The 19,477-nt window shown below is 42.6% G+C and overlaps 1 protein-coding gene and 1 non-coding gene across 22 annotated transcripts in view; both read left to right on the top strand.

Moving 5' to 3' along the window:
* The window catches only part of Ep400 (E1A binding protein p400), a 107,964-nt gene that overhangs the window by 72,203 nt on the left and 16,284 nt on the right, over positions 1-19,477 (top strand). For 16 of the 21 annotated variants that reach the window (XM_031337350.1, XM_031337349.1, XM_031337344.1 and 13 more), the window contains 17 exons: positions 1,117-1,281; positions 2,613-2,771; positions 4,006-4,100; positions 4,535-4,806; positions 6,437-6,639; positions 6,728-6,897; positions 8,486-8,682; positions 11,979-12,090; positions 12,320-12,463; positions 15,015-15,173; positions 15,548-15,631; positions 16,027-16,161; positions 16,570-16,614; positions 16,702-16,855; positions 17,324-17,565; positions 17,728-17,901; positions 19,023-19,070. In XM_031337350.1, coding sequence (XP_031193210.1) covers positions 1,117-1,281; positions 2,613-2,771; positions 4,006-4,100; positions 4,535-4,806; positions 6,437-6,639; positions 6,728-6,897; positions 8,486-8,682; positions 11,979-12,090; positions 12,320-12,463; positions 15,015-15,173; positions 15,548-15,631; positions 16,027-16,161; positions 16,570-16,614; positions 16,702-16,855; positions 17,324-17,565; positions 17,728-17,901; positions 19,023-19,070 — 2,558 coding nt within the window. The remainder of the gene's footprint in view (positions 1-1,116; positions 1,282-2,612; positions 2,772-4,005; positions 4,101-4,534; positions 4,807-6,436; positions 6,640-6,727; positions 6,898-8,485; positions 8,683-11,978; positions 12,091-12,319; positions 12,464-15,014; positions 15,174-15,547; positions 15,632-16,026; positions 16,162-16,569; positions 16,615-16,701; positions 16,856-17,323; positions 17,566-17,727; positions 17,902-19,022; positions 19,071-19,477) is intronic. The other 5 variants (XM_031337354.1, XM_031337363.1, XM_031337362.1 and 2 more) reach the window with 1 other exon arrangement.
* LOC116071857 lies at positions 8,119-8,251 on the top strand. Its single transcript, XR_004111204.1, has one exon. It is a non-coding gene; the product is annotated as a small nucleolar RNA SNORA49 (small nucleolar RNA).

Genomic DNA, 19,477 nt, shown 5'->3' with positions numbered 1-19,477 from the left:
TTAGCAGGTTTCCAAATCTTCTATAGGCCATTATCTAGGCTACTATAGAAATACCAACTAAAATACTACAGATCATAAATATGTTTTATTTGCTATGTAGCAGAATCACATTGAGGCCTTTTTGGAAAACTGGGAAGGGAGGAAAAAGTATCAGGGGAGATTGAGAGTCTCTTCTGTGTCCAACAGTGGGGATTGGTTGTCCTAGGCAGTCACATTAGAGGAGAGAGCTGCATATAACCTCATGTTTCTGTAGGTGATGAGAGTTACGTTAATAGGAGTTCTTACATGTTGTAGTGTGTGAAGTTAATGATTCAGCTGGCTTTATCCATCTAGGACGGCTGATGGGAGATTTAAGTGTCTGTATGTAACTCTTTGTCTCTGACTTTCATTTCTCCTTCCTTGTGCACAGTTAATTCTGTGTGCAAGACATCTTTAGATAGTTTGCTAGTCTTTTACTAACAGTTCTCCTTATGGCACCTTTACTAACCCTGGCATGTATTTTTCTTGGGAGAGGAGCATTTGAACTTGGATAGCCACCCCTTGGGTAAAAGTCCTTTAAGCTTCTGATCATTTGATATATAATATCAAATCCTATGAACTCATTTGAATTAACATAAACATTTATGTCTGACTTATTCATGTTTTCCTAGACTTTTAAAAAAAAAAAGCATGTGCAGTTAAAGTTTGTTTTATGTGTTGGCGATATAATCTTATTCACTGGATACATACTTTTTCAAATTTTGTAAGTCCTCCGAAGAGTTTCCAATTTAATGAAATAGATGTCTGATATTTTTGATGTTTACTGTTCTTTTTTCCCTTTTATTATTTGGAGAGAGAAGTAAAAACATTCTTTAATAGTTTGATGTGTAGTAGTTGATACTGAAAGTCCCTGCTGTTTATGATTAAATAGAATAACCACTAAAGTTTGATATTTAATAGTTTTTTCTTTTGTCTTAAAGTAACTTTTCTTAAAATAATAGCAACACCCAACAAGTGTTTTGAAGATACTTGAGTATAGTATAGGCTGGCCTTATTTATAGTGAGAGAGTGCTCTGTAATGGTCAGTAACTTCATTCCAAGTGATGTTAGTTCAGCTTCTCGTCTGTGTTTTAACAGGTGGGGAAGTAGTGAAAATAGCTCAGCTGGCGTCCATTGCAGGGCCACAGAGCCGCGTGGCCCAGCCAGAGACACCTGTGACACTGCAGTTCCAAGGGAACAAATTCACCTTGTCACATAGCCAGCTGCGGCAGCTCACAGCAGGCCAGCCTCTGCAGCTGCAAGGTAAGAGACAACCAGCTGATAGTAATGCTGACAAGGACAGAGGTACACCACTCTTAGCAATGCACTTGAGAACCTGTCTGGGTAGAAGGGTGGATCCCTGTGAGGTTCGGGGTCTTCCCCCAGGTGTGAGGGCTCATTGAAGAATAATGAGATGACATTCATGAGTCTTCTTGGCAGAGCCCTAAGTAAGTGATGCTCAGTTTCTATCAATCCCATTCTTCTTGGAGAAGAGTTTCCTCTCTTGTTAGTTAGGGTAGAAGTGTTTGTTGCTTTCTGGTATGAATGAGTTAAATGTTCCTAAAAATGCCAAAAAGACTAGCAATTTTAGTAGGCAAAATGCTTTGTCTACCTGCCTACTTACCTACCTACCTATGTACCTATCACTTGGGTTCTTTCTTACTGTGTTGCCCAGGCTTCTGAGACAAGCCATCCATCTGCCTGCCTTAGCCTCTGAAGTAGCTGAGACTTCCAAGATTTGTGCCAGTTTAAAGTTTTAACTTTTAACACCTGGATCCAAATGTCTCGGATCTTTGACTAAAAATATGTAATTACTGCTTTCAAAGGAAAGGAGGTAGTAAAATTTGAATAGTTTGTTAAAATCAATCTTAAGGGATATGTTGCAACAACTACAGCTTCTTTAGCTGCATCCAGCACCAACTGCTTACCTTTAGGTTAAGGTTTCACAGGTTTCTACGGCAGCACTAGCTTCCCTGCACCTTGCCCCAGCAGCCTCTCTGAAAGACACTACCCTGGATTCTGGCTGGGTGACAGCTTCTTGTAATACTTTAATGCCTGTCTAGTGGGGTTTAGGATCTCAGAGTCAGGACCATCTGTGAGTGTAGTTGGTGGTTCCTTGTTCTCTTTCACACATTTGGAAAGAAAGTTCAGGCACATAATAGGCAAGTGGCAGGCTTTTGAAGAGCAGCCACAGAGTCATGGGCACCTGGGCTAAGCCCAGCTCTTTTTGGTAGTTTTTTATCCCTTTGACAATGGCTACATGGGTCTGTGAGTGTTTCTGTGACCTTCACAGCCCTAGGACAGCTATGGTCACCAGTGGATATATACCTGGGGATGTGCAGGGTTAGTGATCTTTTCTTGATTTGATGTAAAGCAGATTTTCCTCGGGTAGTTTTCTGTCTTAATCGGAGATTTTTAAGTAATCCTTTCTTTGTCAGAGTTACTGACCTGTGCATATATTTGCTTGTGTAAATGGAACTGTGTGTGGACAGTATACAGACTCATTTGTTCCTATACCATTTGGAAGTGGCTAGTTTGTAACTATACTGTGCACACACCTGTTACTGATGCTTCTGGTGGACATGTGATTATAGGTAGTGTACTCCAGATCGTGTCAGCCCCTGGGCAGCCCTACCTGCGAGCCCCTGGCCCCGTGGTGATGCAGACTGTGTCTCAGACAGGCGCTGTGCATAGCACCCTGGGGAGCAAGCCCCCAACCAGTGGCCCAAGCCCTGCACCCTTGACCCCACAAGGTAGGTGTTCTGAACAGGAAGAAGGCTTGCTGAAAATTTCTTGTGGACTTTATTTGGGGGTCGGGGGTACTGGCAGGAGTCATGCATCTCTGACCATGGCCTTATGCATATCAAAGCCTTATGTTTGTGATAGTCTGGTTACCACAGCATGTGTCATCACATCAACTTGGTTTCTTCTTTCTTTTTCTCTCAAGTGTACTGCTTGAATATGACCAAACCCCACTGTCATGTTCTTATAAAAAAAAGTAGGGGATCAGAGAGATGGCTCATCAGTTAAGCGTACTTGTTGCATTGTAGAGGCCCTGGCTATCTTTCCAACACCCACATGGTGGCTTACAGACATCTACAACTCTAAGTCCTGGGGGATCTGTCACCCACTTCTAAAACCCACGGCACCAGGCACACATGTGGCACACATACTTGCATGCAGGCAAAACACTGATACATAAAGTTTTTTATTTATAGATATGTATAGGTATATAGACATACACACATAAATGTTTTAAAGTTTAATATACATATATAAAATATATGCACATGTAAATGTATATTTTAATAGACATTTTCATATATGTGTGTGTACATACACATATATACACAATTTTATTTACTTTTAAGAAAGAACCTTTGGAACCACCAAATATCTAGTAAGTGTGTCTACAGCTCCCTGAGAGTAGAGCCATGCACTTGGTACAGGGTTTGCACACTACTCTGCCTGGCCTGTGGCTGCTGGACTCTCAGCTTTTCTCCTGTTCTCTGCCAGCTTCTCTTCTAAGAACCAATCCTTGCCTGCATGTGTTCAGTATATTAGAGCTGGTGGGTGAGTTTGATTCATGGGCAGGCAAGGAGCTGTTCCTCATTATATGCTGATTTCCTGTGGTGTTTTATCATTATGGGACAGTGGAAGTTATGAGGCTGTGTGAGGACAGATATATCAGCTGTCTGTGCCAGAACAGTCTTGACTCTAGTTCTGGACATAGCTTTGATGCATCAAACTCTTAGAGTCAGCTCCTTTTATCTTCTTGGGATTTCAGGAGGCAAGCTGCTACAACTTGGCCAGGCAGTCCACCTTTAGGAATGGATCTGTTGCATATTGGCTTTTCTTTTTTCTTTTTTCTTTGAGAGCCAGGAGCACAAGGGTGTTAGGGATGGAACTTGTCAAGCATTCCAGGGAAGTGCTCTGCTATTAAACTACACCTTTATTCTCTTCAGCTCTTTGCTTTTACATTTGTAGTTGGTGTTCCGGGTCGAGTAGCAGTGAGTGCCATGGCTGTTGGAGAACCTGGCCTGGCTTCCAAACCAGCTTCTCCTGCTGCAGGGCCAACCCAGGTAAGGCTTAGATGCAAGGACACACAATGGCAAGTAGCTTTCAGAAGCTTTTCTATGGCAGCCAAGGCTCCTGTGGCTCCTCTCTGGTTTATGCACTTCAGAGATGAACATGCTCTTTGAATTAGGGCCTTGATTTAACACACATTCCCAGTAAAAGAAATTGACATGGGCTTCTGACTGCAGACATTATGGTCTTTATTCCTTTTGTTTTGTCTTATCCTCAGTGTCCTCTGTGTCTTAGGAAGACAGAGAAGGTTCTTTCGTTTCTTCATCTTTTCTGCTAGTAGTTTCATAGAAGTAGGCCATGGATGTTGAAATGAATGTATGCATACTAGCCTTCAGTGAGGTGATTTTTGTCAGGTTGTTTCTCAAATAACCTTTTTTTTTTTTTTTGGTCATGTTTTGCTTTTGTCTTTCTGGCCTTTTTGATCAAGGAGGAGAAGAGCCGACTTTTGAAGGAACGGTTGGATCAGATTCATCTTATCAATGAGAGGCGTTGTTCCCAGACTCCACTGTATGGCAGAGACTTGCTAAGGGTTTGTTCCCTGCCTGGAAGAAGGAAGAGGCCTTTGTGCTGGTCTTTGGATAGCAACCTTGGGAAGGGTCCTAAAGGAGCAAACTATGACATGTCACTCTCAAAGAGTGAAGGTGATCTGATTTTGACATTGAGTCAGCGTCAAGAGTCTCTTCAAGATGTTCTTGACAGGTGAGTTAGTGTATGTGGGTGAGTATCTTTATCCTTATTTTCTGTTCCTTCACTCTGATGCACACTAGAAGTTTTTTTTTTTCTTTTTAATTTTGGGTCTCATGTAGTTGTCCTCCAACAGCTAGCCTCGGCTTGCCTTGAACTCTTCTGATGCTCCAGCCTCCTCCTCGCAGTGCTAGTATGAATCACCATATCTTGTAGTTCCTCATTCTTTGGATTTTTTTTTAATGTTTCTATTTCCAATTGCTTTCCCTCCGGTTGTCTTTTTGAGTTTCTAGGGGTTTTAAGTGGTTTGGGAACAGGGCCTGGTACCTAGGATATTAACTGGTTCTTTTAGAAAACTGACCCACAAAACTAGCCATATGTTACTTGGGGACACTGAAGAGTAGGATTCAGAACAAGTTAATAGAGTAGCCTCAGTGAGCTTAACACCACAGCTAGCCACACTGTTCCTGCTAGGCCTTGATATGTATGCTGCTCTTCAGACAACTGACAGTCTATGCAAGTTTCTGTATGCCTTGGCCCTATTCTCCTGGTTCAGCTTTAGGGTCATTTTCTTTGTCTGGCTGAACTACGTTATTACTTCTTGTCCAGAGAGGCCCTGATTACCCAGTGCGTGTGCTTAGTGTTCGGAGCCTGCCTTCCAGGTCTCATAGATAAGAAAATTAATGAAGAAAAAGACAGAGTCCACTCCAGGCTGAGCAAGCCTCTTCCTGGTCTTCCCAGGCTGTATGGTAGAATTATTGCCATTTATTCTCATGCCCTTGTTTGTCTTTGAAATGCTGGTCATCTTCATACATCACAGATGGCCACTTCAGATGATGTGCTTGGGATCAAACCACAAAGACCCAGCTTCACATGTTGGAGAGACAACTAAGCATTTAAAAGCCCATATTACTCCTATAGAGTACCCTAGTTTGGTTCTTCGCTCCCAAGTTATGGATTCACAAGTGCCTCAAGCTCTAGAGGATTGGACATCATCTCTGGCCTCTACAGACACTGCATGCATATGCACAAACCCCTGTGTAGATACACAAGCATAACTAAAAATAAAAGTAGCTGAACATGGTAGTGCACACCTTTAATCCCAGCACTGGAGAGGCAGAGGCAGGCAGATGGATATCTTTGAGCTCCAGGCTCAGAGTGAACTAGTGAGTCTCAGGAAAAAATAAATAACATTTAAAACAGAGCGTCAGCTGATGACTAGGAGAGAAAGCTTTCTGATGTAGGTGACTGGAGATTAGTAGGTAGTATTATGTTGGTCATGACCTTGCAGTTCTGTCTGTAGGTTGTCCTGAGTCTGTTCCCTCTCAAGTTACATGTCACCTGTAGTATTTATTTAGAAGGTTTGTATTCAGAGACAATTTACTTCTATCCCAAGAGTCCTGGCAGGAATATCTGAGCTATAGTCTGGAGAATGCCCTGTGCTGGTCATTTAGATGTGTCCTGACTGAAGTTGTCTTGGGTTTGTGTGGGAAAGATTAATGCTACCTTGCAGTAATAGAGTCTAGCTGTTGCTGCTTGTCTGACAACTCACACTGTCAGAGGGTTCTGCCTTGCCCAGAAACCTCATTGCTACCAGAGGGTCCAGGGTACCACATAGTGACCACACGTGATTTCTGATCCTCAGGGTGGCCTGTGTGATTCCTCCAGTGGTGGCTACACCACCCTCCCTGTGGGTTGCGAGGCCGCCCTCACTGTATAGCAGCAGGTTGAGAGCTCTGAGGCAGTGCCTGAGGGAGCACACTGGCCCTTACCACCGGCAGCTGCAACAACTAACAGCACTGCGCTCACTGCAGTTCCCGGAGCTGAGGCTGGTGCAGTTTGACTCAGGTATGACAGACCCTGTTGGCATGGCTTGTGAAGTGAGATACATTTGTTCTAGAATGCAAGACAGACATTCTCTTTCTTTCTCTTTCAGGGAAGTTAGAAGCTTTAGCAATCCTGCTACAGAAACTAAAATCTGAAGGACGTCGGGTGCTGATTTTATCTCAGATGGTTCTTATGCTGGACATTTTAGAGATGTTCTTGAACTTCCATTATCTCACCTATGTACGGATTGATGAAAATGCCAATAGTGAACAACGACAGGTAAGAAATAATCCTTTTGTGGTGATTCCATGGTATGACCCTGAATCATTGGGTTTAGGCCTCATTTTCCTATAGCTGTGAGGTCAGTAGTCCTCTGCCCCTAAATGCAGAACTTTCTGAGTTGCAGACTGACTGCTTTCTTGATTTTTTTTCCACCCTCAACAAGCTTGTCAACTATGTGGATGTCTGGTCCTAGGTGTCTCAGGACAAATAGGGGTAATCTGTAATCACACTGTGGTAGTATTGACGCACTTTAAGAGGTGGCTATCTGGGCTGGTGAGATGGCTCAGTGGGGAAGAGCACCGACTGCTCTTCGGAAGGTCATGAGTTCAAATCCCAGCAACCACATGGTGGCTCACAACCACCCATAATGAGATCAGACGCCCTCATCTGGTGCGTCTGAAGACAGCTACAGTGTACTTACATATAATAAATAAATAAATCTTTAAAAAAAAAAAAAAGAATTTGTTTTAAAAAAAAAAAAGAGGTGGCTATCTAGTAAAGATATGAATGCTTTTTAGACTAACTGCCAAAGAAATGTGAATAAAGAAGTTCTTCCATGTTTTTGTTGACCATATTTATTAATTTTTAGCATTTGGTTCATACACAGTGCTTGTAGAACCTCTCGCATAGCTCTCCAGAAAGCAGCATGGATTGCCAGCCTCAGAGATGGATAAGACAGTTGAAGTAGTGATCCCTGTCTAGGGCTTCCACACAACAGCAATAATGCTTTACTGAATGAATGGTACATAAAATTGTTCACTGTAGAAGTGCACATGATAAGCCATGATTAATAATTGAGTGAATATTCAGCAGAAGAAAGTACACAAAGAAGGTTTGTGCCTTGGCAGTAAACCACAACTTTCTTCACAACTCCAAACGACAGACTGGAAAGTCCTTACCAGAAGTGTCTCAGTACAAGCATGAATGTATAGTACAAAGGACCATGAGCAGGGGAGAGAAACAAGATTTGAGTTGTTCTTTTTATGTTTCAAAGCAAATGCAAAGTTGTTACACATTATACATGCAAATAGAAAGGAGCCTGTTTTTTTTTTGTTTGTTTGTTTGTTTTTGTAATAGTGTAGAAAATTAGGTTGTTATTTGAAGAGAGAGATTGGTCAACTTTAGTTCTGTTTTGGCATGGAAATAATTTACAGAAGAGAAGTACTCAACATTCATTACAGTTTTGTGGTCCCATGTGGTTAGAGAGATCTTTTTGTGCTTCCTCAGCCTTACTCCAGGGGCTTCTTGCCTGTAGAGTGCCCTGGCATTGCCTGAGGATAGAGGAGAAAGCACAGCTCCCTCCCTAGCAAGACTCTGCTTTCTTGTGGGGCCTACAGATTGGGCTGACAGCAAATACCAGATATGCAAGAAATCATATGCACATGATGTCTGTATTATCTAAACATGACATAGAGATGCTGTGCATAGAAGGAAGTGCATGCATGCATGCAGGAGAGCCAGGGTAAGATGTTATTCATGGAACAAATCAGACATAAAATAACTTGAATCAACAGATCATAGAAGGTATCAAAAGTCTTCCAGTATTCTCCAGAAATGTTAACCTAACTACTTTGTTTCCTCTCAGGAGCTGATGAGGAGTTTCAACAGAGACAGGCGGATTTTCTGTGCCCTTCTCTCCACCCATAGCCGTGCCACTGGCATAAACCTTGTTGAGGCTGACACTGTGGTGTTTTATGACAATGACCTAAATCCAGTTATGGATGCCAAAGCCCAGGAGTGGTGTGATAGAATTGGGAGGTGCAAGGACATCCACATATACAGGTGATAACAATCCTGGCCAAGTCATAATGAGCTTTGTGGAAAGTGTAGGGGCTGGAATTCAGTAACATAGTTAAGAGATAGAGCCAGATGTACTATGCTGCAGTTGAGTTTTAGAAGTTTCTACATAACTGAGGTTTATTTTCCTTTTCGACATGTTCCTAGTACTGCTATTTTTTCTGGCCTTTGTACTTGACATTTACTTGAATATGTAGTCAGTTGTGTGTTGTCTTTTTGGTGTTCAGTATGTACATGTTGTACATCTTTTATAGTAACTGAAGAGTACAGCTTATATTTCACTTGTTTGAAGTACTATAAAATACAAAGTATCTATTGAAAGACTTTGGATATGTCTCATTATCTTCAAGCATATAAATTGTAACTGGTGGCCTTCCACAGCTAATTGGAAAGACAGAAGGGATCCTTGGCCCACTTCTAAATCTCTGAGTGTTATTTCTTACTAATACACTAGTCTCATGTGCGAGTATTAGGTCTGGGTCGCTGTTTCCTGCTTAGAAGCACTACACAGTCTAGACAGGCAACGGATGAATAGGCTTCAGGTTGAGTATTTAAGAATATAATAAATAAACAAATAGGTAAGTGATAGTTTGGAGGAGTACTTTGCAGTTCTTCAAGCAAAGGTCAGATCAGTCTCATAAGCTGAGAAATAAGGTGCTCTTATTTAAAAGTGGGAATACAGAGGGCCTAGGAATTTGAATAGTCAATTTCAAGTGTCATAGCACAAAGGTCCAGCTCACTGTAGGGCATAATGGTACTTGGGTTGAATATGAAATATCTCTTGGGGGCTACAGACAGGAAGCATATCAAAGAGAAGTTGAGTATAGTCATGGAAGCTGCCTTGTCTATAAAGCCCAGAAATTGCCTCAGCTCTTCTGAAAGCAGCACAAGAAGACTTGTTGAAATTAAAGTGCTATGCCCTTTACCTGCCATAGCCATGCTGAGGCATCTGCCTCCCAGTAGTGTTGTTCATTGCAGCAGGAATAGGGAGCAGATATACACCTACTAAGGTGACAAAAGGAAAGCATGGTCATAAGGAGCTTCTTCATGCTGCTTAGCAAAGGAAACAAGTGTGGGTTAGCATATGCCATGACAGACAGAATTGATTGTGCCTTATGCCACAAACATCAAAGGCCAACCCAGGGTGATAGCATAGCCTTTGCATTGGCTGCCTAGGAGAAGGGGTTGAAAAGGCAAGCAATGATGAAAATATGTATTGCAAGAATTCCTTCTCAATGCATCCTTATAAGGAAGGCCCCAAAGATAAGCCAAAGTTTGATGCCACCAAAGCATAGCATTGGAAACATTGCAGAGAGTTCATTGGTCTTACTTATACAGCATGAATGGTTTCTTACAGGGATGCAGGTAACCTCAAAGCAGCAGCTATACCCTAGAATGGATGATAACTTATGCATAGCTACATAGATGGAATCTCTTTCTACCTTCCCTGGACCTTCTTTAGCCCCTCTACATGCTAGTATAGAATTTCATACAAAGATGAAGGTCCACAACTTCCCCAGCCCATCTTTCTAAGAGAACATCAATAATCAATAGGGCCACTCATGATGATCTCTCTTGTAAGCCGACACAGCTGATCTGATGAAGATGGCTGCTATTTTGCCTGAAGGACTACATTGTACAACAATATGTCTGTTAAAAATTCACCCACAGGGCCCATGTGATAGCTCAACTAATTAAAATATTTGTCTTTGGGCTGGAGAGATGGCTCAGTGGTTAAGAGCACTGACTACTCTTCCAGAGGTCCTGAGTTCGATTCCCAGCAACCACATGGTGGCTTACAACCATCTTTAAAGGGATCCGATGCCCTCTTCTGGTGTGTATGAAGACAGCAACAGTGTACTCATAAATAAAATAAATCTTTTTTTTTTTAATTGCCTTTAATTAACCTGAGTAAATTATCTTCAGGACTTACATGGTAGAAGGAGAGTCATCACTATAACTCTCCATCCATCTGTCCATCCATCTGTCTGTCCTTGATAACAGTTTGTGAGAAAAGTTGTTCTCAGACTTCTACATGTGAGTTGCGGCACATGTATGCCTGTGTGCTTATATTATTTATCTATTGATCTCAGTCTCACTCAATATTATTTTTTAAGAAAAAAATGTTACCCATACTGGAAATGGTGGCATATGCTAAAATTCTTGCATTCTGGCGGATTAGACAGGAAGATGATAAACGAAGCTAGTCTGGGCTAACTTGTGATATCCTGTTTTAACAAAACCCAACCTACTGCATGTGTGTACATTATTGCCTGAATATTATTAGATGGTGGTGCCATCTTGCTCTGTGCTACAGAATGTTGATGTGCTTAAAACCCAAAGGTAGACAAAAATGCAACCTGTTTTAGTGTTATTTCATAGGTTAGAATCTGACTTTTTCCTACTCCTAAAGCTTAAATGCAAAAGAATTGTGTCTACTGGACCTGTGTTAACATGAGAAGAGATAGCACTGCACCTTGATTGCTCACTTTTTAGTATGTTCCCTATTTAGAATTTTTTTCTCCCTTGAAAATTCTCATTTGATTTTTTTCATCGCTGTGAAAATTTTTGTGAAAATGGTTTTAACTTAAGCTGTCTTGACTTTTAGCATTTAACATCCTTAAAGCAAGTAATCAGGGCTGGAGAGATGGCTGTCCTTACAGAGGATGCAAGTTCAATTTCTAGTACCCACATAACAGCTCACCAACTTGTCTGTAACTCCAGTCTCAGGAAACCAAGAGCCACCCACTGGCCTTTATGGGCACCAGGCTTGAAAATGGTATACATACATGCAGGCAATCCATATACATAAATTTTTTTAAAGTATATTTTAAAACAAAACAGTGAATGTCATAGGAAAACAATAGACTGGATATGAGCCTGCTTGGGGTAGTACTCTGAGACTTTCTGGGGGACTAGCATGTTGCAGGGGACAGCTTAAGAACAGGACACCTCTTAAGAGTCTCTCACAAGGCAAGTCAGGAAAGCTGTCAACTCTGCCTATTGTGGTCTGGAAGGACAGACAGTGAGGATGAGTCCAAGATCAGTTGAGAAAGGTCTGGGTTGAGTGTGGTGGGAGAAACAGTGGCAGGCAGAGGGGTGCACTGCAGAATCCAGAGTGCAGGAGAGCAAAGATTGGAAAGGGAGTGACAGAGTAGCTTAGGCAAGTGCTGTTTCTCTGGCTATCCTTGGGATACCTATGCCTAGTATTGGCTTGTGCTTCTAGGTGATATAACTTATTTCATCTGTATATGTATACATATTTTGTTTTTCTTTTATAGGCTTGTCAGTGGCAATTCTATTGAAGAGAAATTATTAAAAAATGGAACTAAAGATTTGATCCGTGAAGTAGCTGCTCAGGGAAATGACTACTCAATGGCATTCTTAACTCAGGTAGCTTTCATATATTAGGAATCCTCAGTGACTGCATATGATTACATAGGGAGACTCTGTCTCACTTCCCAACTTCCCTCACAGTGAACAGAATCATCTTTTTTTTTGGGGGGGGTGAATTTATTAATGAGGGATGATTCTCGGAGGCTTTTTATGCTGCCCAATGCTCAAGTCAGATTCAGGATTGTGTCTATTCCTGGAAGTTACTGTGCTTATTATTTATTTTTAGCGAACTATTCAGGAGCTGTTTGAAGTCTACTCACCTATGGATGATGCTGGCTTTCCTGTGAAAGCTGAGGAATTTGTGGTGCTTTCTCAGGAACCATCTGTTAGCGAAACTATCGCACCCAAGATTGCAAGACCTTTCATAGAGGTGAGAGGAAATCTGGTCTTCTGTAAGATTTGTTTGACAATGAATGTTCTATTTGAGCTGTGACTATGTGTGCTTTCACTCACCTGGTTTCTGATTGCTCAGTTCTTACTCTTTCTTGATTCTCCCCTCTGTTGATCCTGAGGCCTTCCTGCCTTCCTTCCAACTGTGCCCCAACTGTAAAGAAGTATCAGAGGAACGGAGGAGAAAATGCTAACCATTGTCCTCTTCCCAGTAGGACTTTCTGAGCCATATTTGATTTCTAGTATTGACTCAAAGAACCATGCATCCCATCTGGCCCTCGTGCACTCTCCCTATAAAATACACAGCTGACTTTGAAGACTTAGATGAGGCCCCATAATGTCTGTCTGTTATCTCATGTTGGTTCCTTGTTGGGATATAATATTCTGGAAGCATGTAAGGGATATTACTGTTTCAGTACAGGCACTGGAAGGTTTGGAGTTGCACATAGGGGTCCTGCACAGTGGCCAACTTTATAGGCATATAGCAGATGCCTATCAGGACTACTTATATCCTTTTCTTCTGCTTCTAGCTTGATGAAGGCTCATTTTACCCCAGGGGCCTTATTTCAAATGTCTTCCACATGGAAGGTGCCCCACCTCTGATTCTGCTGTTTGTCTAGGGAGACAATTGACTTGTTGCTTTCTCCTTGGCAAAAGCCATGAATGATAGTGTACAGCAATGCCCTGGTGTGCTACTGGCTTGTGTTCCATGCTATCCAAGCTTTACCAACAGTGGTGATGGCCAGCTACTTTCTGATTCTAAAACCAAACTATTCAGAAAGTCTGTCCTTTCTTGAGCTACTCCTTTCCAGAAGTGCTTATTCTTGTGGCATCCTTTTACAGTTGTACACCCTGAGCTGGATGTGAATGGAGTTCTGTGCTTTGGGTCTGTTCTTTGTTTCATGTGGCACTAGTGTATCTGCCCCCTTTCTGGATAATAATATTTATGAACATGCCACACTGCTCATCAGACCTGTGTGTGGATGACTTTGTAGTGTCTTGTGAGAGCATGTACATGTGTTCCTACTGAATGGAAACCTTGGAGCGTGGCCTATGGCCAGCATATCCTGTGTATACAGCTAGTAGATAGAGCTAAGTGGCATGCCTCAGTGGCATCTGAGTGCTGCAGCTGCTGTGAACTGCCCAGAGCTTCAGTTGGATGGTCTCTCTCTTAAGCCGTGGTCTCCTATGGTAGATTTATTTTGCATCTTGCTGTTGAATGGTGAATCTGAAGATCTTTTTCATGAGTTTGATGGCCATTTGACTGTCTTCCTTTAATTGTTTGGTCAAATTTTTAAATTTTGAAGACTTTTTTTTTAAAGATGTATTTTATTTTGTAATTTGTGTGTGCATATGGATGCATTCATGAGTGTCAGTGACTGCAGAGACCAGAAAAGAGAGTCGGTTTTCCTGGAGCTGCAGTTACAGGTTATTATGAACCACCCAAGGTGCTGGGAACTGAATTCAGGTCCTCTGAAAGACCAAGTACACCATCTCTCCAGCCTAATATTTTCAAAGGTAGGTGTGTGTGTGTGTGTGTGTGTGTGTGTGTGTGTGTGTGTGTGTGTGTGTGTGTGTGTGTGTGTGTGTGTGTGTGTGTGTGTGTGTATACCTTCACCTGCTGAACCATCTTACTGTCCTCTGGTGAGGGTTGTTTTGTTTTCTCCTTTCTCTTTTTCTTACTGTCCTTTTGGGGTCTTTGTATTTATGGGCTCAGTTTGTTCTTTATCTTGCTGAACAGAGATTTTTAGACCTGTCATCATCATCAGGGCTTTCTGTATCCAGCTTTAAAGATTGTCCAGGTCACCATGGTGCCCTCCTCTGTTGTCTTCTGGAAATGATTTTTGTGGGTCTTGTGTAGTATGGTCATCTTTTAAGCTGTAGGTTTTGCCAGATACTTTGAAAACTGGTTTTAAGGTTTTGTTTTTTGGGTTTTTTTTACCATTGGTTATGTTGTCTCACATGTGAGCACCTCTTTTTACAACCCCAGCCATTATTAGATTTGTACTCCTGAGTGCTTAGGAGGTGAATAGTGGCAGTTTTTAAATGTAGGTGCCTTATGTTCTGATGAAGTTAGCTGTCCCTGTATGTTCTGGGGACCTCTGCAATAGTTTTCTGTGCAATTCCTTCTCACCAGACTGGCTTTTTGTATTTGGATGTGAACAGTTTTGTTCTCCCTGGGTCAACAGCTGTGGATAGTACCATAAATACTAGGTTTGAAATGAAACCACACAGCACCTTCTTGTTCTTAGAACCTGTAGTTTTTGGTGGCCTCATTTCCCTGTTTATTTTGGCATTTTACCATCCTTAACTCATGCTAGTGTTTTGTTCTTCCATTGGACTTTCCTGTCCAGCTTAATAGTACTTTTATAAGATCTTCCACATGTCTATCATTGGAATGCCTATCAACCAGCCTATGTGTGAGACTCTTAGAAGAAGGGAACTACATCTGGAGGCTTGCTGCTTTGTTGTAGTACACACTCCTTTATTTCACAAGTCCACCTTCAAGTCTCAGTGCAGACTCCCTGTAGGCCCTCAAGAGCATCGAGTGTCTGGAGGAAGATGTGCAGAGGTCCACAGAGGAAGCTGTGCCTGGATCCAGCACTGTAGCTGTGTCCTCAGACTCAGACGGCTCTAGATATGATGAGGAACCATCACAGCTGGAGGAGCTTGCTGACTTTATGGAACAGGTTTGGGGATTTTTTTTTTTTCTTTAGAGCTAAATTTTGTTGTTTTTTTGGGGGGGGGGGTAATTTTGAGACAGGGTTTCTCTGTGTAGCCCTGGCTGTCTTGGAACTCTCACTCTGTAGACCAGGCTGGCCTCGAACTCAGAAATCCACCTGCCTCTGCCTCCCAAGTGCTGGGATTAAAGGCATGCGCCACTACTGCCCGGCCTAGAGCTAAGATTTTTAACATTTGAACCCTTTTGTGAAATATGTTTTGTTTGTCTTGACTAAGAACAGTTACTTTTAAAATTAAATGTTAGTGAAAGATTTTATGAGGAATTTTATTGATCTTTATTAAATTGCTACTAACCCAGTTCAAAAATGTATTTTTGAAATAGCTTACACCAATTGAAAAATATGCATTGAATTACTTGGAATTGTTCCATACGACCACTGAACAAGAAAAAGAGAGAAGCAGTGAGGTAAGAGAACCAAGTTTTAGTTAGGATGACATAGTAAAAGCAAAAATTCTCAGTGCAGAATTTGATTTGAAGTTGACTATGACTTCAAGAATTCAAGGGACATCCAAATCCTAGCAGTGCAGGCCTCACTAAGACTGGGATCTTGAAAGCCCTGTGCAGGCAGCTAGGTTGCTTGCTTTTTACCTTGATGTCATTGCATTTGTTTGAAAGCAGCTTGGGGCTGATTGAGGGGCAGAGCATATGTAGTAGTACCAACTGAGACATCCCTTTGCTGAGATAGAGCTCTACCATGTGTGTTCACAGTTGCTGGATGAGTTGACCAGTAGCAAGAGATGAGAAACAACCTGCCTGCCCTGATCTCAGAAGTTCTTTTTTCCTATGCTTTTTTCTGGCAGGATTTGGTGATGGCATCAGTGAAGGACTGGGAAACCCGCAATGCTAGAGCCCTGCAGGAAAGGGAGGCCCGGCTACAGCTGGAGCAGGAGGAGGCAGAGCTTCTCACCTACACTCGGGAGGATGCCTATAGTATGGTAAACTAGCCTCCACTTCTGAGGAGAACACTCAGCTCCTTTCCTCACTGTTCTGAAAGCATATTCCTGATAATCAACACTGTTTTGGTTTTTCAAGATAGGGACTCTCTGTTTAGCCTTGGCTGTCCTGAATCCGACTCTGTAATCAGGCTGGCATCAAACTCACAGAGATTTGTTAGCCTCTGCCTTCCAAGTGCTAGGATCAAAGACATGTACCACCACTGCTGGCAATAATTAACACTTGAGGTCTTCACTGATAAAACTGACTTAACGGATGGGATGGGACGGGACTTCAGGGATTTAAATAAAACACAGTTTTAAATCCACAGTCATGATTGAATATTGATTTGTGACACGTAGCATGAAGCAAAGCCTTTGTTGTGTCTCAAACTTGTTTGTGTCCCATAGGAGTATGTCTATGAAGATGCCGATGGACAAACAGAAGTCATGCCGGTATGTGACCTCTCTCCCTGAATGCCTGATCAAGGGCCAACCTTTCCCATAGCTTGGCAGCTTATGGATCCTGCTTTCTCTGTACAGCTCTGGACACCGCCCACCCCTCCTCAGGATGACAATGATATCTACATTGACTCGGTTATGTGTCTCATGTATGAGACCACACCCATCCCAGAAGCTAAGCTGCCTCCTGTTTATGTGAGGAAGGAACGCAAGCGGCACAAAACAGACCCCTCAGGTGTGCTACTCACTGACTTCTGCCCCCAGGAATTGCTGTGCTAATGAGAGGCTAAGTCACTGTGGCTCTTCCTCGGTCTGCTGGAATGGGAGGAGGGATCCACCCCATTGTCTCTTGTACCATGTCCCTAGGTTCTCCTGTTTTAGGGGAAGAGGCTTGATGGTTAAAGTTGTTAGTACTAGAAAACTACTGGGAGGGTGTGTGACATGGCATGCATCTGCATTCACAGCCCTGGGTTGCTGAGGTGGACGGATCATAAGAGGTCATGACCAGCCTGTGCTAAGTAGTAAGACTGTTTTGAAAACCCAAAACAGATAAATAGTAAACTCAAGAAACTTTTTTGCCTTTCGCAGTTGTTTCTATAGTTCCTTGGTCTACATGCCTCTGTGTGTCTTCTTCCCTTTTCTTCATCTCACTGGTGGTTAAATCTCTCAGTATCCTATATTGCCAAACTCTGCTCCCATTCAGCTGCAGGCCGGAAGAAGAAGCAGCGGCACGGCGAAGCAGTTGTCCCACCACGATCCTTGTTTGACCGGGCAACACCTGGCATGTTGAAAATCCGGCGTGAAGGCAAAGAGCAGAAGAAGAACCTGCTGCTGAAGCAGCAGACACCTTTTGCCAAGCCTCTGCCCACCTATGTCAAGTCCTCAGGGGAACCTGCCCAGGACAGTCCTGACTGGCTCATCGGCGAGGACTGGGCCTTGCTACAGGTGGGTGGCTGTGTTATCTTTGAGTTGAGCATTCCTGTGGTTTGTTTGCTCCCCCACATTGGCAATTCACTGTGCTATGTGGGGTGTCTTTGACACGTGGAAAGACATCACCAGTGCATTTGAAATGTGTTGACCTGTGTGTTCTGAAACCTCAACCTCCAGGCTGTAAAGCAGTTGCTTGAGCTGCCCTTGAACCTCACGATTGTGTCACCTGCCCACACTCCTAATTGGGACCTTGTCAGTGATGTTGTCAACTCCTGTAGTCGAATCTACCGTTCTTCCAAGCAGTGCCGGAATCGTTATGAGAACGTCATCATTCCCAGAGAGGAGGGGAAGGTGAGCTTGGACTCCTGGGAAGATCTGGCCTCTGCATTGACTAGGTCTTGCTGTGCATTGCTGGGCAGTGTAGCCATCCTGGTAGACTATGATGAAGTCAGCCTTCTTGACCCAGTGAGGCCCCACGTATACATAGTACCTGACACACAGTGTAAACATTTGTGGAGGGTTGGTGTCAGCAGCATATGAACCAGGTGCCAGCATCTGTGCTGTTACTGCAGTGTGGAAAACTACATCATCAGTCCTTCACTATAGCTAGTTTTTGTTACTAAGCTTTGGATGAGTGAGGGAAGAACTCTTCTTTTTATTTGGTAACCAGTTCATTTAAAGAAGAGTCAGCTCATACTTTCTGAGCTGCAAGCACAGTCAGTGGTTTGACAAGCAGTCTCTTTCTGGGATAATTCTGAGCATTACAAGTATTTATTGACTGGTAATATGGCCAAACCATTGTCTTTCATTTTAAGAAACCTACTATGGTTTGTATCCTGGACGAAAATGAGTCAGTGCTGCTGCTCAGGGACATGCAGGCCTCTATTCCGCTCTCCTCCTTCCTGCTCTGAGTTTGTCTGTTTCTGTTTCTCCATTTGGCTTTCTTTTCCTTTACACAGTTCCCTCTTTTTCTTTTTTTGCCACTTAACCCTAGTTTTTCTGCACATGTCACACCAGCTTTTGCAAATGTTCTACCCTGTTGCCAAGGCAGGTGTGCAGAGAAGACTGTCTTTCTGATCATCTCAGTATGTCTATTAGCTTAGGAGCAACAGCAATGTTGGCAAGACAGGCAAGACAAGTCCTTGATTTGGTACAGTTTGTGAAAACGACTTTGGTGTTAAGAGCCATGTGTGCCCTCGGAACGAGGATGCCACACTCACCTCACTTCTGTGACCACTCTTTGAACCATCTCTTGTCATTTCTAAAACACTCGTTTCAGAACAAAACATTTGTTTGCTTTTTTTAATAGAAAAGCAAGCCTTCCTCATGATACCATTCTGTGATTCTTCTACCGTAAAATTTCCTAAAATCTCACATTCACTCTTTTATGTTCTGGAAGCATTTATAATAATAGCAGCCATTACCTTAATATTGAAAAAAAAATAAAGCTAAAATATTTTCTTCTTTTATAGCTGATTTGTGAAGCTAATCCAAAGAAAAAGGCACAAAATATTTATAAGGTACGAGGAGGTGTTCTGAATGAGATGGAAAGCTTTCTGTAAGTGCCTGTGCAAAGGAGCACAGTGAGATTCAGGCTGAGCCTGGACTGTAGGATCAGAAATACAGCACTTAGGGTTTTATCAAGTGCCTTTTATTCCTATACAATAGAGGCTTTGCTTTTTCACCTGAAGGAACCACACAGTGATTCACTGAGACCCTTAGGGACATTGAGAAGCCTCCGTGTTGTTGACACCCTGTTGGAGCTTGTAACATGGTGGCTAGATGCCAGTAATCATAACATACATGTGTCTATATAGCCCTGGAGCTATTGTTCATGGCTAGAACCAATCAGGGTTTTGTTGCTGAACACATGTCCTTCCTGCCTTTGGCCTTGTCTTGCCTTCACTCTGGTGGTGGGTGTGACTCA

This window comes from Mastomys coucha, unplaced genomic scaffold, assembly GCF_008632895.1.
Source record: "Mastomys coucha isolate ucsf_1 unplaced genomic scaffold, UCSF_Mcou_1 pScaffold22, whole genome shotgun sequence".
NCBI classification, from domain to species: domain Eukaryota; kingdom Metazoa; phylum Chordata; class Mammalia; order Rodentia; family Muridae; genus Mastomys; species Mastomys coucha.
This window is presented reverse-complemented; position numbering and strand designations above follow the sequence as displayed.